The sequence below is a fragment of the Ciconia boyciana genome, chromosome 2 (assembly GCF_034638445.1).
Source record: "Ciconia boyciana chromosome 2, ASM3463844v1, whole genome shotgun sequence".
NCBI classification, from domain to species: Eukaryota; Metazoa; Chordata; class Aves; order Ciconiiformes; family Ciconiidae; genus Ciconia; species Ciconia boyciana.
Window position 1 is genome coordinate 124,918,972 of NC_132935.1, and position 15,938 is coordinate 124,934,909.

Here is a 15,938-nt window from a genome sequence, read left to right on the forward strand (position 1 = left end):
TTGATTTTTATCAGGCAGTCATCAGTTCATAAGTAAGTCAACCAGGCAGAGGGTTCTCTTTAACAATTTTTTTTTCTTTTGTCATCAGTTCAAGAACAGCTTTTGTTTTCCTGTCTTTGAAACTGTTGAATAATGAATTCCATAGGTAGAGCTAGGAAGAGAGCTCTGTCACAGCTAAAGATGAACAGTTAGTTCACCTGTATCATTATGCTTTGTTAATGTCTGTGAACAACAGCAAAGCAGCCTGTTTTAAGGGGTCTTTTAGTTAACTGGTAAATGTACTTCAAAACTGAGTAAAAGAATATTTAGAACAGCTTTACTCTTACAATAATTACTTACTGAAAATAATAGTTCAGAAAGTTTTACATATTTGCCTTCTAGGATTTGAATTCTAATTTTTTTTTTCACATTAAGGCTGCATTGGAATTTATTTTTAAAAATTGATTTTTATTTCCTCAAACACAAATATGGTGTGACTTTGTATTTAGAAGTTTCATATTTCATAACTTTTGCCTGTATAAATGTAATTCTTTTGGAACAGTCATGCTTAGGTGTTGAACTCATCTTATTTCCCCCAACATTTTTTTTTTAACTGAAGTGGAGATGTGAGGCAAATGTCTATGTTCTTCTTGCTTTCTTTTTCCAGTAGATAATGGCCATTAGATTTTTGTGATCACAGTATTAAACTAAGTGTAGTTGGCTAGAAAATGCACGTGATCTTTAGTGAAGGTGTAGTTATAAGTACTTTAACTTGAGTGATCTTACGAGGTTTTAATCCAAACTTACTCAAGACTCAAGCCACTGTTGTCTTTCGAAGGAGACAGGTGGTATATCTGCATAACAACATCAAGAAGAGTACTATATATTTTTAATGATCCCCTCGGTAGCTTGGTAAGACTGGATGAACTTCTCTGTCTCTCAGTCTGGAAAAACTAGGTAGTCTTCCTTTTAGCAGTAGCCTCTGAGTTTGTATTTACTGAACTGGAGAAGAGAAGGAAATAAGGTCTTTTATTAGTGTGAGATTTGAGTAAAAGTGTTCCTCTATTAGAGATGGTAATTTTTTATTCTGAGTTTCCCTGCAAATATCAGATTGATTGATGTGCATAATGAAATGCCGTATCATATGGAAATGTTTGTTCAGGTCTGAAAACCTATAAGCAGTATTCTCATGTGAGCGCAGCAGTCTGTCCAACTGCAAGACCAACAGAAAGGAAGACTATTTACACATGGTTTAGGATCGGGCAAATGTTCCTCTATCAGTGCCAAAACTTTTGGACCTTAACTGTGACTGGTTGGAGAAATTTTGAAGGCAAACCTTTTAGAAGAATCAGTATCACTTCAGTACTGAAATAATAAATTAGTTTATGCTAATATGTAGAATCCTTATTCTCTATCCTCCTCCTTGATTGTCTCTCCACTTCTTATTCTAGTCTCTGCTTGCTCTTGCTCACGGCAAAAAGTGCGAAGTGATGCATTATTGCTCATCTTTCATCAGTCATACACATCTTTAGTTACCCTTATTGTTATTGGGGGGGGGGGGAAGTAAAAAAACTTTTTATGTATAAACTTTTATATTATGGTGGTCTTCTGCAACAACTGTTTAATATTGCTGTTCTATTTCTAGTCCTACAAACACATCTAAGCGTGAACTCTTATGCAGTTAAATACTTTGAACAGCAGATTTCACAAGTGGCTGGTTGCTGTTAGTTATTCTTGTGAATAATGCATACATCTTGGAGCAGAAGGGTAGAATGTGATTTTTTTTTTTTTTTTGGTCTAGGTAACTGAAGTATTTATAGTGTTAGCTAATTACTTGTGCATGTTAGGATTCACAAAGGAAATTGCAGGTTATTAACTTCATTTGGTTTTTGCTTCAGGAAAAACTACCCACGCCACTTATATCCCTGTGAACTGTAAGAATGAAAATTAATGGTAAAGCCTTGGACCTGCATGTTTTCCACTGATATGATGGCTCTTTGAAAGAGTTTTTTTGAAATAAATTTGGGTATCAAATAAAGCAAATTCAATTGTAATTTGAAATGCTAAAAAATGTCAAATTGCTAAATTATAAACATGGAGGGATGCAAGTAGGTATGCAGCAGTAGTTGTGATAGAACAATAGCCAAAAGGTAGCCTATGAGGACTTCAGCTTTATCTTGACTAGAGTGATGCTTGACCTAAATACAAACTTTCTGCATGTAATACAACATTTAGACTTCAGTCTTTGTCTAGATGCGGTTTTTGAAAGCATGTTAAAGCATGTTTATCGCCACATCTGAAAGGTCTAGTGTAGACAAGCAAGGCCAAATGTGCTTCTAGTGCATGTTAAACTGAACAAGTAAAAGCTCTGTAATCCAAAAGATGGGATTTGGGCTTGGTTATGCATGCCTAGACCAGCTTTTAAATGATAGTTGGGTAGAGATAACCATAGTGCAGCATGGAATTCAGTGTGTATGAACACCTGGGTTACTTGACTTTTGCACCCTTCACTGAACGTGCAATTCAGTGTTGCTAGTAGCGTAGCAAGCTACATAAAATGATGTCTTAGTGCAGATGTTAGAGGGAAGCTGTACATTTAATAACTTTATTGTACGTGCCTCTTCAGCTAACATGTTAGAGAGACCATTTCATATTGTAACATCTGGTCAGATCAATAGTTGGAGCTTTGGTCTGTTGATCGAAATCATGGTTTGCAAGCTGTCTATCCTTCATGTAGTACACTCTTTGCTTGTACAGGTTTAGTTAACTACCAGGGTATTATTCCTTGCAGTTGTAGCCTGAGGCTTGCCGAGGCTTTTTACCATTGAAATAACTGCTACACAGCAGACTAGATAGCAGAGGTCTTCTAAACATAGTGAAAATGCTATCTACAGCTACTAGAGTGGTAACGATTAAAATGGCAACACTTGTTATATTTTCTACAATTAAAGTAGCTCTTGTTTTCTTCTCTGGTGATTGTTCTGCAAATGGCCATCATTTGGGCAATATTTAATTTTTTTTTAATTATGTCATTATTTTGACAACACAGTGACTTGTTAATGTTGCATTTATGGTACTAATGTAGGGCACTTACTGAATAACTTGCACATTTGCTTTAAGCAAGCTGCCACATTGAGTTTTGGTGGTGTCGCATACTCAGTTCACTTCATACATCATTTTGAACTTATCTCCTTTGTTTTAATTTAGGGCTACTGGCATCTCCACAGTCAGCACCTGGAAATTTAGACACTGGGAAAAGTGGAGACGTTAAAGGTACTGGAACAGGAGGAAGCCGAGAAAACAGCACGGTTGATTTTAGTAAGGTAAATAACATAAAATCCCTTGATGTTTAGCGCAAAATAACTATGTAACAAAAAATGTGGTAGTTGTAACCTGCCATCTTAGTTACAACTAAGACACATATACGTACACATGTGTACGAGTGTACACAAGACATATGTACTAAGACATAACTTGTATGTACGAATGTCAGAATATGGCGTAGCCTAAATGTGTCAAATGTTTTGAAATTCTTCCCAGTGGGACTGAACTTTCTGTTTCATTTGATCTTTTCAGTATTTTGGTAATGTAAAGAGTGAAGCCACTGTACTTTCTCATGCAGAGGGAAATATTTTCAAGTCTGCTATAAAGACTCTTATGGAAACAATTTTGTAGATGGTGATGGAACTTTTTTTTTTCTAGGACTGACTTTTTTTTTTTTGCACAAAGAGGGCTTTTAAAGGGGAGTTGCTTTATACGTTTTATGAGTTTGCTGTACAAAAGTTATTGTACATCTTAATAATTAGGAGCATATAATGTCACCTTCTGAAGGAAATCCTGTGTGATACTGTAAATCCCTTGTATTTCTTTAATAATTTAAGTTTGCTGGGCAAGTTCCATTATGGCTTTTACTATAAAACTCAGTCTATAGTGTCATCTGTACTGTAAAACACTGTAATAAAATTGGTTTGCCAAGTTAAATAATTATGTTTAAGGAAAGCTAATTTACACTGTAGTTCTCATCTAGTCATGGCAGGTGCCACTTACTCCTGCCTCTCTGTCACAGTTTTTATGTTTTTGCTTGGCCTGTCCTTCTGTATACCTGCCTTGTCTCCTGTTCGGCAGGAGTCAGCCTCCTGGCACTGTAGTTGTGGCACACTTGGTGTGGGACTCAAGAGGCCATCTGTAAGTTCTCTAGATAGCGATGTAACTGGTGCTTGTGTGTGTGTGTATGTATGTGAACACAGAGTTCATGTGCTGTACCATTTTCTAATACTCTTCTGTAATTATGTACAGAAATGAAAGTGAAGATTTTCAGCCATCGTATTCCTTTATGGATGAAAAGATAAACATACAAATTATTTTTCAAAATTATGACATACTTGAAATATGCAGCTGTGAAATAACTAATTGCATTCTAGAAACCATGTGTAATTACATGAACTCTCCTTAGTTAATTGTGCATAGATTTTGTTAAGTTATGTCCTATCATGGGATGTTTGTACTAGAAAGGTGGTTATGCAGTTTGGAGTCTTCTGGAATATAGTAGGTGGTAGTAATTCTAACTTTTAGAAAATAGTTTATTATTAGTTGGCTGGCTGGCTGACATTTTCTACATATGTTTGTCTTTTCTGTACTGTGGGATATTTAATTTGCTTTTTTATTTTTCTTTGTAGTGTAAATGTCTAGTAAATACTGATAAACTTATAATTATGTTGTAGAATTTCTGCTAACAAATGTAAGGGAATAAACACTTGTTTCATCTTTGTATGAATAGGTTGATATGAACTTCATGAGGAAAATTCCTTCTGGAGCAGAAGCATCAAATGTGTTAGTGGGAGAAGTAGATTTTTTAGAAAGACCTATTATTGCTTTTGTGAGGCTCTCCCCTGCTGTGCTTCTCTCGGGGCTCACAGAGGTTCCGGTTCCTACACGGTAAATAAATGCCTGGAAAGTCTGGCTTTACTTATACAATAAGATAATAATATTTAAGATCTCAAATAGTTGTAAATTTTTATACATACTCTATTAAGCTCAAGAAGTGTAGACTTTTGTTTAACATGATGCCAGTCATTTGCTGCAAAATTTGAAGGAATGAGATCCACCATAAAATTCTCTGAATGCTTTAAATATATATAATGATGCTGTCTTAAGCAAGTGCAGAAGTTGAAACTGATAGCTGACCTGGAGTAAAAACAATGGGTCTTCCAAGCTTGTGTTGCCATTTTAAAGATGGGCATGAAGATTGTTATAGTTCCCTTCAGCGCGACACAGCATGACAGTGGGAAGACTCCACTAAGTCTGAAAGTCTGTGTAATCTGAAGCTCTGCTCTTTGCGTACAAATACTCTGTATATGAATAATCTAGGTGGTGGAAAAACTTAACTTTTCTTGTTATATGCCCAAATCTACATGATTGACATTGGGGTAACCAACGTGCAGCTAATACATTGAATGGTTTTCAATCTACAATATGCCATCCAGCCTGGTGCACTCCCACCACCCCCCTTCTCTTCTCCCCCCATCCCCCCCCCCCCAAAAAAAAAAAAAAAAAAAAAAAAATCATGTGTCTCACCAGTGTACTGTGGGTGTATTTGGGTATATTTACCACAGATGATCAAAATGGCAAAATGCAGGTCCCATGATGCAGATAGCAGGTCATTTCATCAGTCATCATGGAGGACAATTCATTTTCTGTGCACATTGATGTATTGGGCTGTTCTGTGATGTTTGACATAAATTTGTACATTTATGGTTTTTGTTGGTTGTTTTTTTTTTTTTAATGTTTTAAAAGTGATCAAAGTGCCTGTGTATCTTTGTAATTTTTAGCTTATATACTCTAATGAAAGGCAAAAATAATCTTGGCAGTGTTCTTATAAATAGATGTGATCTAATTTTCAGCGGGTAGTTAACATTAGTGCTCATAATGTTTCTTGGGAAATTCCAGAATTTCTGCATACAGATTATTGTATTAATGTAGCTAAAATTAGCCTGTCCTAAATTTTTCAGAATGGTGTAGACTTGCAGACTTGGAATAGCATACCTGATTCTGAAGACGCAATCTTGGTTTCAGTTAGGGTAGTCAACCTGCAAAGGAAAAATAACATTGAGCTTTTTGTACTGTGAGGTGAAAGAAGGTACTGCTTTTTTTCAAATGTGTTGTACTTAGGAAATTCATTTTCATGGAGTATAGGAAGAAGGTTGTGAAAAGAATTACTGAGGTTCACTCTTTGGTTTGTATGCTTTTGAATTTATAAGATATTAGTCTTGTTCAAGTTTTTTTTAAAAAAAAAGTGTGGTTGATTGGAAATGGAGACTGTCTGTTAACATATGCTGTGACTCGCCCCCAGATTGGATTCCCTTCCCAAAATGTGCCTTTTACATTCTTAGGTGTTCAAAATGCAGGTTCCCTTCCTTTCCACTGGCACAGGATGAGGATATGCCTGTATGAGTATGTCCCATGTGTTCCTTGAGGTATATCTGTGCATCTGCTGTGTGATGTACGCAGTCACTGCAAGTGAGAGGGGTTTAAATCCTGTGAAGAGGTGATTATCAAGGAGGCTAGAACAGGTCATAAAGCTCCTAGGCCCTCACTAAGGGGTCTTTGCCAGTGGGAATGTCAGAAAGGCTTATAATCCGGAGGAAATATTAATTGAGTTCTAGCCTGTGGATTTCTACTACATTTACGGCATTATAAGAAGTTGAAAAATTAGGCTTAATTAAGAAGATTTCAGAGTAATTTTGGTTCAGGATTCGAGTTCCTTCCAGTAATGACTTTGAGGCGAGTCTTTTCTTAGTCTTGCAGCACTCCTTTAAGATCTGAAATGTTGAAGAAGATATTTTTACTTCACCACTAAATTTTCTTTAAAGATTAGTTTGAAAGAACGCTCTGAGTGAGTCAGCCATATTCGTCTCTATTGCTTTCTCCACAGGTTTTTGTTTTTGTTGCTGGGACCAGCAGGAAAAGCTCCACAGTACCATGAAATTGGAAGATCAATAGCAACACTTATGACAGATGATGTGAGTGATGTATTTTAAACACTTGTAGTTAAAGTAGTCTAGAATAGTGTATTTACCAACTGTTTTCAATAAATGTATTCTGGAGTGACAGGTTAAAGAAAAAAAACCAAACTGGTTAAAAGAAGAATTGTAAACTTTATTTATTTCATTAGTGTTAGTGAACTAGGTAATGATAAATTAATTTTTTCCCTTGTCTGTCTTGAAGAAATCCTAAATGTATTTCTGAAAAAATATTTTAGCTTTGGTGTGTAGATTTCATTTTTGTATTAAATTAGGAAATAGAACTATTAAATAGAACTCTGTATGTCGAAAAGGACACAGCAAACTGCGTAAGTGTTCATTCAGGACAAAGTTTAAGAATGCGTGCGATTTGAGTCATCACAGATACTTTTTTATCAAAGCGAGGTCAAATAATTAAAATTAGACTTTTACTAGGCATTTGAAGTCACATGCTTAGAGCCCTGGTGGACGGTTTTAAAGAGCACAGGGGAATCCGGACTTTTTAAGACTATTGCCATCTTACTAAGCAAAATCAGAATGTTTTAATTCTGAGTTCGCATTGAGCGCCACCTACTGAATCACTGGTAATTATTACGGTTATCTAGCAGAAATTCTAATATTTCTTTACTCTAGAGCAATTTAAAGTTTGGAAATGTAAACCAGAAATTGGTCATTTCACAACTGGGCAACTAGTCTGTGAATACAGTATTTGTTCAGTATGAGATCGGGGTATTAAAAGCTTTAGTTGCAGCTTCTAATTTTTTAGGTAGGCTGATTTTTAGGAATACTGTATATCATTGAAATAGAAAAATTCAAATTATTCAGTGGTCTAAAAAGACCTAAATAGGCTTAAAAGGTCTAATTTACAATTAGAAGACTTAATGGTCAGGTCTTTGGAGAGAAACAGTTCAGGTTTCAAATGTACAGAAGCAATTTAGGATCATCTTCTGCAAACAGTTTTTTATAGCAAAACTAGCACTTTTTCTCTCTCTATATAAAATGCAACTTGGGCTTCAGGGATTGTTTTGCTTAAATACTACCCGAGTGTCAATTCAGAGTTTGTGTTGTGGCAGTCTGTAAAACAGCGTAGGGGTGGGGTTTTTTTTGTTAGTTTGTTTGTTTTAATTTAGTAGTAGTAGGATTGCTTTCATGTGCTTTTTAAGAAATCTTTTAAAATTAATTAAACTAGAGGTATACAACTGAAGTTCTTATTCTTAATAAAAACTCGTGTTTTGGTTTGAAGGTTATTTAAAGTATTTTTGTCCTGATTTAACACAGCATAGTGGCACAGTGGCTGTAGGGCACAATTATTCAGGCAATAGTACATGAACTTGATTTACTGAATACTGAAGATTAACTTTTTAATTTTGAAAATGAACTCAATATTCCTTTTGAGTTTAGAGATACAACTTTCTTATTTTATGTTCCATAGGGGTGTGCATACAGGTAGTTCTTAATGCAAAAGTATGCAAGTAAGGTAAAAGCCTAACTCTTGAGGACCTTTAAAAAATTTCCCATGCCTTTTTAAAAATAATGAAGTGTTCCTTGTAATCAATTCCTCTTTCAAAAAAAAATAAAAAATTTTTTTTTGGGGTACTTTCTTCTTGTAGGTTTTCCATGATGTTGCCTATAAAGCAAAAGACCGAAACGATTTGTTGTCAGGAATTGATGAATTTTTAGACCAAGTGACAGTCCTGCCTCCAGGAGAATGGGATCCATCTATACGAATTGAGCCACCAAAAAGTGTTCCTTCCCAGGTAAAATAAAAAAAAAAAGTCCAGTAGAGAACTCCATGATTTTTACTTTGAAAATGCCATTTCCCAATGCAAGCCTGTTGGGTACTGAGTATAAACTTTAGTAAAGCATCAGGAAAGCCCCCACATCCATTTGGAAGAAAAACTGGATTGTGCATTTAAGTAAAAAAAAAAAAGTGTTGGATCAATTTCCTGCTATGTTTTTAAGTAAATTGTATTTACTGAAATGAGTTCTGAAATAATTGTAATACTGAAATGAGTTCATGTGAGATTTAGGAGAATTGGTCTGAAATTGTACCTGAGTTAATATTATAAATTTTATTATTAATCTAACAGTGATCAGCAAGAATATTGTAATTCTTATAAAAACTTTTATTTGCATACAACATTGAAATGTTTTAGTATATATTGGCTAGCATATAATGTTCACAGAATGTTTATGAAATAGATAAAAATGGATCATATCTCTCAGTTGTGATACAAGCTTAGAATGAGAGCCAGGGGAAGCTGGACCTTAGAGGGACTCTGATTTCTTCCCTTTCTCCCTCTTTACAACTGAGGGGAATTCCTGCCGCCAGGATCGAAAGTGGGGGGAGAGACCAGTGCTCTTGATTCAGAAGGTTGATGTTGGTGTCGAATCCACTGGTGGTTTAGGGGAGTGGGTGGAACGGAAGGGGTGACAGCAGTGCAGTTTATTCATGAATAGCCTGAGGTTACCGCTTCACTTGTTTCCAAAATAAGCAGGGCTGGGGGGGTTTTTGGAAGGCAGGCTTGGCTGAGAAATTTATGAGGACCTGGTGAGCGGCTTGCTCATAGTGGAATGACTTCTCATTTATGTTGGAATGAATTCTCATTTATACTTCAACTAGATACTGTGTGTGTCATAAAGTGAGGTAAGTTTCTGTTAGAAGCTAGAGGCTTCTGCTCTGGAAATGATTGAGAAAAAAAATCTAAAGATTTCTAGGCCTCATGGTTGAGCCTGTACTGTGTCTTGAAAAGGTAGACTTTGTTTCTTCATGTCACAGGGACTTACTTCTTGTAGAAAGAGGGAAGATTAATACCGTTGTGCAAGGTACTAATAAGATCCTTTGGGGATTGTTGTACAGTTCTATTCATCTGTACTCAAGAAAAGATGAATTTGGCAAATGGAGGACTGGTGATGAGCTGGGAAAATGAAAAAGGTTTGGAAGGCATAGAGTCTCTGCACAGTCTTTGAATTAGACTTTTTAATGTAAAGGTAGTCTCAAAGTATGATTTTTTTTCTTTTTCTTTTCCTTTTTTTTTTTTTCTTTTCTGTAGGAGAAGAGGAAGGTACCTAAATTTCCAAATGGATCTACTCCTACAGGGGAGACTCTCAAAGAAGAAGGCCATCATGCTGGACCTGAACTTGAGAGAACTGGAAGGTGTGTTCACTTCCCTAAATACTAGCTACTGTAACAAAATAAAAGTGATAAGTCTTCACAGTTTTTAATGATGACATTTGAACATAAAAAATCAGTGTATAAGTGTCAGACTGCATCCTTTTTCCTTTTCAAGTGTTGGATTCTTGCCTATAAATGTCAGTCTGCTTAAAGCATTTTCAAGCCTGTGGCAATGTTTCTCAACACATTTACAAAGGGTTTCATATAAGATGCTGCCTAATTTAACTAACTGACTTTTAAGAGTTGGGTTTTAATTTTTAATTGTCAAGAGCATGCAATTATCATAATTATAGTAGGAATATACAGTTTTCAGTATTGGGCTAGGTACTAAAAATTTCCATTAGTGCAAATCTGTTTTATTAAATGTGTACGGAATGGAGCAACAAGGAATATAAAGTGGCAAAAAATACTTTGGTATCGGTTAGGTTTCGGTCTTGGTTAGGTTTCTTTTAGATCTAAAATAAAACTGAAATAATTTCTTTCAGTTGAGTTGCATTGTTGTTCTCTGTTAGTTCTGAAATACTTGCCAAAAAAGTCCCCAACATTGGAAATATCTGGTTAAGATTAAACCTTAGTATCTCATATGAGAGAGTAGAGATTAAATCAACTGAGAAATTCTAGAAAAGATGTACAGTGTTGTTATCTGCCAAACGATAAACTTCCAAATTAAATGCATCTTTCTCATACCACTGCAAGAAGGACTTTACAACATTTGTGTTTGATTTTTACCATTTTGGCTTTGTTATACTTACTTTTTGCCTTTTTGTAGACAGTATGTGGAGCTGAGAAGTTAATTTCTGCCCACAGAATTATCTCTAGATGAGACTCTATTGTTTTTCTTAGGAATGGAATATTTTAACTTTTTTTATAATTCAAAATAAAATCAATTTTTTTGTAAGTGCAAATTATACCTAGTATTTTGGAATCTTGAAATTTTTTTTGAAACTGCCAAAAGCTTTTTAATTTATTGCTACTAAGTTACCCAGTTGAACTGACTTTATATGTGCTTGGTTTTGTATTTCCATTTGTAGAGTATCTCTATACTCCAGATGAAAACACTGTTAAAAATGATAGACCTAAATTTATTTATGGACCTAACCATATGTACGTAGAGAATTCGAATCAAAAAGCTACGACTACTTATTGGAGCAGTAACATTGAAATATATCAATGCAGCGGTCTTGGTTGAGGCATATTTCTTCTGTTCCTTCTTTTGGATATCATAAGACAGATTTGACTTAAAACATTATTTAGGTAAAATCATTTGCAAAGATATTTTTTCAGTATCTAGCCCATATACAAAAATACCTAGCCAGCTTTTAAAAATGGGGATAACCTGCTTGATTATATTTGGAATACTACTGAATTGGAATAGATAAGAGTCTCATTTACATTTTAAACTGTTATGCTTTAATCTGGATTATGAAATAGCTAATTTGTGCTGGCAGTAGGCACTGGCAGTCATTTGTAGCCCATAGTTTTGAACTAGCTAGAATCCTTTAGTGTACAGTTTGACGAGTTTCATCTCACCTATTTAGGCTTTTTGGTGGTTTGATACTTGACATCCAAAGGAAAGCACCTTTTTTCTTGAGTGACTTCAAGGATGCATTAAGCCTGCAGTGCCTGGCCTCGATTCTTTTCCTATACTGTGCCTGTATGTCTCCTGTAATCACTTTTGGAGGGCTCCTGGGAGAAGCTACACAAGGCAGAATAGTGAGTACAAAGAATGGTAGCGGCCAGGCTTTTAGACCTTCAGAGGCAAGTCACTGTGTGCATTTGTCTCATTTATTTATACTTGTATTTGAAGAATTTACCCACAGCACTTGATTAGCCTCCCCAAAGCAGATCTTCCCCAAAAGGTAATTGCTGTGGAAAATGTGGGGAACCCATGTGAACAGGAGAAGATGCACAGTGGAGGTAAAAAATGTTTATCCTGCCTTATTGGATGAATGGCTTCATGAATTGAGAAAGGGCTTGCATTGCCGTCTTTTTGGCTACGTAAAAATAATGAACAGCAGTAAAGGTGCACCATCCCACTAGGCCTACTTTAGGCAAAGTCAGAGGCTCAAGTTGGATAGCCAAGAACATGTACTGGCCTTGAGTAGTAGGCCTACGAGGATGATAATGCCTGCAGCATATGGGTAGCAGTCAATTGTGTATTTGAGTAATGGACAGGATATGTATATGCTTTCACTAATGTTATGTTGTTAACAATAAAAGAAAGTGGCTAAGGTTTATGAGCAGAAAATACTCTTCATTGTAAATTACTTGAATATAAACCATACACATATAAAATTTTGGTAGTGTTATGTTGGGCAGTAGTTAATGCCAGCGCCTTTTTAACCAAATTATCATTGCACTTCGGTTTTTGGAGCAGGGAAAGAATACTTAACATCAGTGATGTTAATAAGTTAGTGTTTGTGCCAATTGGCTTGTGAGTAAATTAGTTTGAAGTGTATTTTCTGTTTTTTAAATCTATCACAAAGAAACAAGGCTCTGTCCTTTTGGGGGAGGGAAGGATGTATTCAGACATGTCCTTTACAAATTTTAAGATTCTGGTAGAGCTTATGATGCTATAAAATTCTTCTTGATACTTAAATCAATTTTTTAAGCTTGTACTATATTAAAATTTAGTTAACTATTTTATCTCTTTCAAGTAATGATGTTGACTCAGATTTTTGTTTATTGATGTAGCACTTCAAGCTGATAGCAAATACAGAAATAAATTGTATCTTTTCTGTGTGCTGTTTTTGCCACTCTAAATCTAGGAATGATTATCAAAAATGTTAATGTAATTTTTGAATGTACGTCGTATAATTATGAAAATATGCTCCTTTTAAAGCTTGATTCTTAAACACCTTCTTTCTTTTAGCTATCTGGAATTGTTTGCGGGTTTGTTCCTGCCTTCAGATACTTGGTGTGCATCATTGAATATAAAATTTAGTTACTGCACACACATGTTCAAGCACAGTAGCTGACATTGTAAGGTACACAGTTTGTGTTTGAAACCTTCCCTCACATTCCCAGAGGTCATCACGTCCACAGTACTCCTGTCCCTGCCACCCTGATTGAGAGCCCCAAGGTTAATGCATTGACTAACCAAAAGCACTAATTCAAAGGTAATAGAACAAGAGACTGGGATTACATTTTTTTTTTTCCTAATGTAATGAACAAAGGACTCATGTTTTAATTTTTAATAGCCCCAGTTCAGCAAACCATTTTGCCCAATTTTAGATGCTTTCCTGAATTGGAGCGTAAATTTGCATAAATGTTGTTTTCTTAGGCTTGCATAATTGCAAAATAGCAAACACATAAAAATTCCACCAGGAACTTTTTAATCTGTAATCCATGACTTCTCATAGTTGTAAATGATGTAGTTAACTATTTTCAAGTAACTTTAATATCGTTTTAGGATCTAAAAAGTCCTGCCCCTGTCTTTTGAGGTGCATTATAACTTTTTTTAGCAGAAAATGTTATAGTAAAACATGTAATTTAAGAACTGAAGTAGATCTCTTACTTCAATGAAAAGAAATGCATTACCAGGTGGGACATTGGTTTACTGCTCATCTATTTTTTATGTCATGCATACATAAACCAATATTGTTCAGTAATTTCCCCTGCACCTCCGCCTGTCAGTTTTTTTCTTTTGTAATGCTTGATTAACTGATGCAGGTTCGATACGGAACACCGTATCATGTTTTGGTACAGGTATGTTGCAATATATATATGTATGTATTTTCTTTACACAGACAGATAATTCTTTTCCATAAACTACATGTTGAGTAACTTTTTCTTTTTCTTTTAAATTTGTAGTAATTGTTGGTATGTTTTTCCTCCATAGCTAGCAGGACTAGTAACTTGTTCTCGTGGTTTTGGATGGCTTTATGTTTCTCAGGACTGAAGTTTTCAAAATCTTTTGTCCATGGTATTGTTACTGCAAAACTGTGTTAAGTTATTCTTGTGTCAAACATCAATATTAATTGCAATGTTTTTACATCTTGTCTTGTTTCTAAGTTAATGCATCTTAAAACTGTACTTAAGCAGATGTGATGCTAAACACTATCCTGAAAGGCAGCATAGTTACAGCAGTTTCTTTTCCCCCAAACAGAGTGCAATAGAGTCTCTCTTTGGAGCCTCATTAACTGGCATTGCCTATTCTCTCTTTGCTGGGCAACCTCTTACTATTTTGGGGAGTACCGGACCAGTTCTAGTATTTGAAAAAATATTATTTAAGTTTTGCAGGTAAGTGATGTTTGTATTAGCTTGATACACTTTCTAACTTTCCTAGCCTGTTAGAATAGCTGTAATTGAAAGCCGATGTGTGTTAAAAGTGGATGTCTGTGAAGATGTAAATGCAGCACCAAGCAACTGAGAGATGGATGTGGTTTGGCAAAGCTGTGAGGCACTGGTGAGCCTTAATGAGAAAATCAGTGATAAGAAGTGACTAGGACTTAAATAAAAGTTATGTTCTGACTGTGTGGAGATGTTGGCTTTGATTCTGCAGGGGTAAACAGGGATTGATCTGTCCTCTAGGAGAAAGCATCTAGGTAGTTCTGAAAAGATCATCCCCATGATGCTTCCCAAGCAAGGTAGTTGCACCCACAGTCCTAGAAACACCTTGCAGTGTTTGCTTTGGTGGAAGATGAGACAGAAAAGTTTCTGCTTCCTTCAGAACTAACATCAAGGATGAGAAAAGTGGTGAATACCTATAAAGCTTGGCCTCAGTATCTGTTTTCAAATAGAATATAGTATAGGTGACTTTTGGCTCAGTTAATATTTTTGTTTCTTTCTTCACACAGGGATTATAATCTTTCCTACCTCTCCCTGCGAACTAGCATTGGTCTGTGGACTGCATTTTTATGCATAGTGCTTGTAGCCACAGATGCCAGCAGCCTTGTGTGTTACATCACTCGATTTACTGAGGAAGCTTTTGCAGCGCTTATATGCATCATATTTATTTATGAGGCATTGGAAAAGCTTTTTCATTTGGGAGAAGTGTATGCCTTCAATATGCACAATGATTTGAATAAACTGACTTTATATTCGTAAGTATCAAGTTTCTATCTGTTAGTAAAATACATACGGAAAATGTTTATAGTGTAGAGACATACCGTTTACTAAACTGCAATGTGTGCCTCTCCATGGAAGGGTAGGAGGAATGCTGGGGGTGGTATGGGCATGAGAAACCTCAGAAAAATTCTATTCAGGATGCTGTGGAATTGAATTTTCTGTGTTAGTTATGGGTGGTTGGAAGGGATGAGGGGCTGTGACAATGCCTGCTTTAATTGCAGCTTTAATCTCCAGGCTGACCTTTAATAAAGGTCAGAACAGGAGTTCTGCCTTGCCACTTCTAGAAGTCATGATAGTTTACCCCGCCTGGGTGAGGATTATTTCCAGGTAGCTGAGGCATGGAGAGTTTCTGCAACTTTCAGATGCTATGAATAGGGAGTTAACATCTTTAAACAGTGTTTCTTTCTACTGTAATTATGGGGAATACTTAACTTTTTAAAATTCATTTTTTGAGAGAGAGGAGAATAATAGAAAATAACAATACAGCCATATTTTCTTTCTTTCCTAAGTAGAACTATTAGTTCTATTCATCACAGTAACTAGCAGTATATCAGTACAAAACCATCTTTATTACATTTAAGGAATGCAATAAGCAAGCTATTAGGTGTATCTTTTTTACATTGTATTTATTTCTGTGGCAGTTGTATATTATCTACCTGTGGTGGGTTGATCCTAGTTGGACACCAGGTGCCCAC

The 15,938-nt window shown here is 35.6% G+C and overlaps 1 protein-coding gene across 3 annotated transcripts in view; it reads left to right on the plus strand.

Moving 5' to 3' along the window:
- SLC4A7 (solute carrier family 4 member 7) overlaps positions 1-15,938 on the plus strand; it is a 100,782-nt gene that overhangs the window by 62,391 nt on the left and 22,453 nt on the right. For all 3 annotated transcript variants that reach the window (XM_072853943.1, XM_072853942.1, XM_072853941.1), the window contains 8 exons: positions 3,187-3,302; positions 4,757-4,914; positions 6,911-6,998; positions 8,609-8,755; positions 10,052-10,155; positions 11,712-11,886; positions 14,282-14,415; positions 14,973-15,218. In XM_072853943.1, the coding sequence (XP_072710044.1) occupies positions 3,187-3,302; positions 4,757-4,914; positions 6,911-6,998; positions 8,609-8,755; positions 10,052-10,155; positions 11,712-11,886; positions 14,282-14,415; positions 14,973-15,218 (1,168 nt within the window). The remainder of the gene's footprint in view (positions 1-3,186; positions 3,303-4,756; positions 4,915-6,910; positions 6,999-8,608; positions 8,756-10,051; positions 10,156-11,711; positions 11,887-14,281; positions 14,416-14,972; positions 15,219-15,938) is intronic.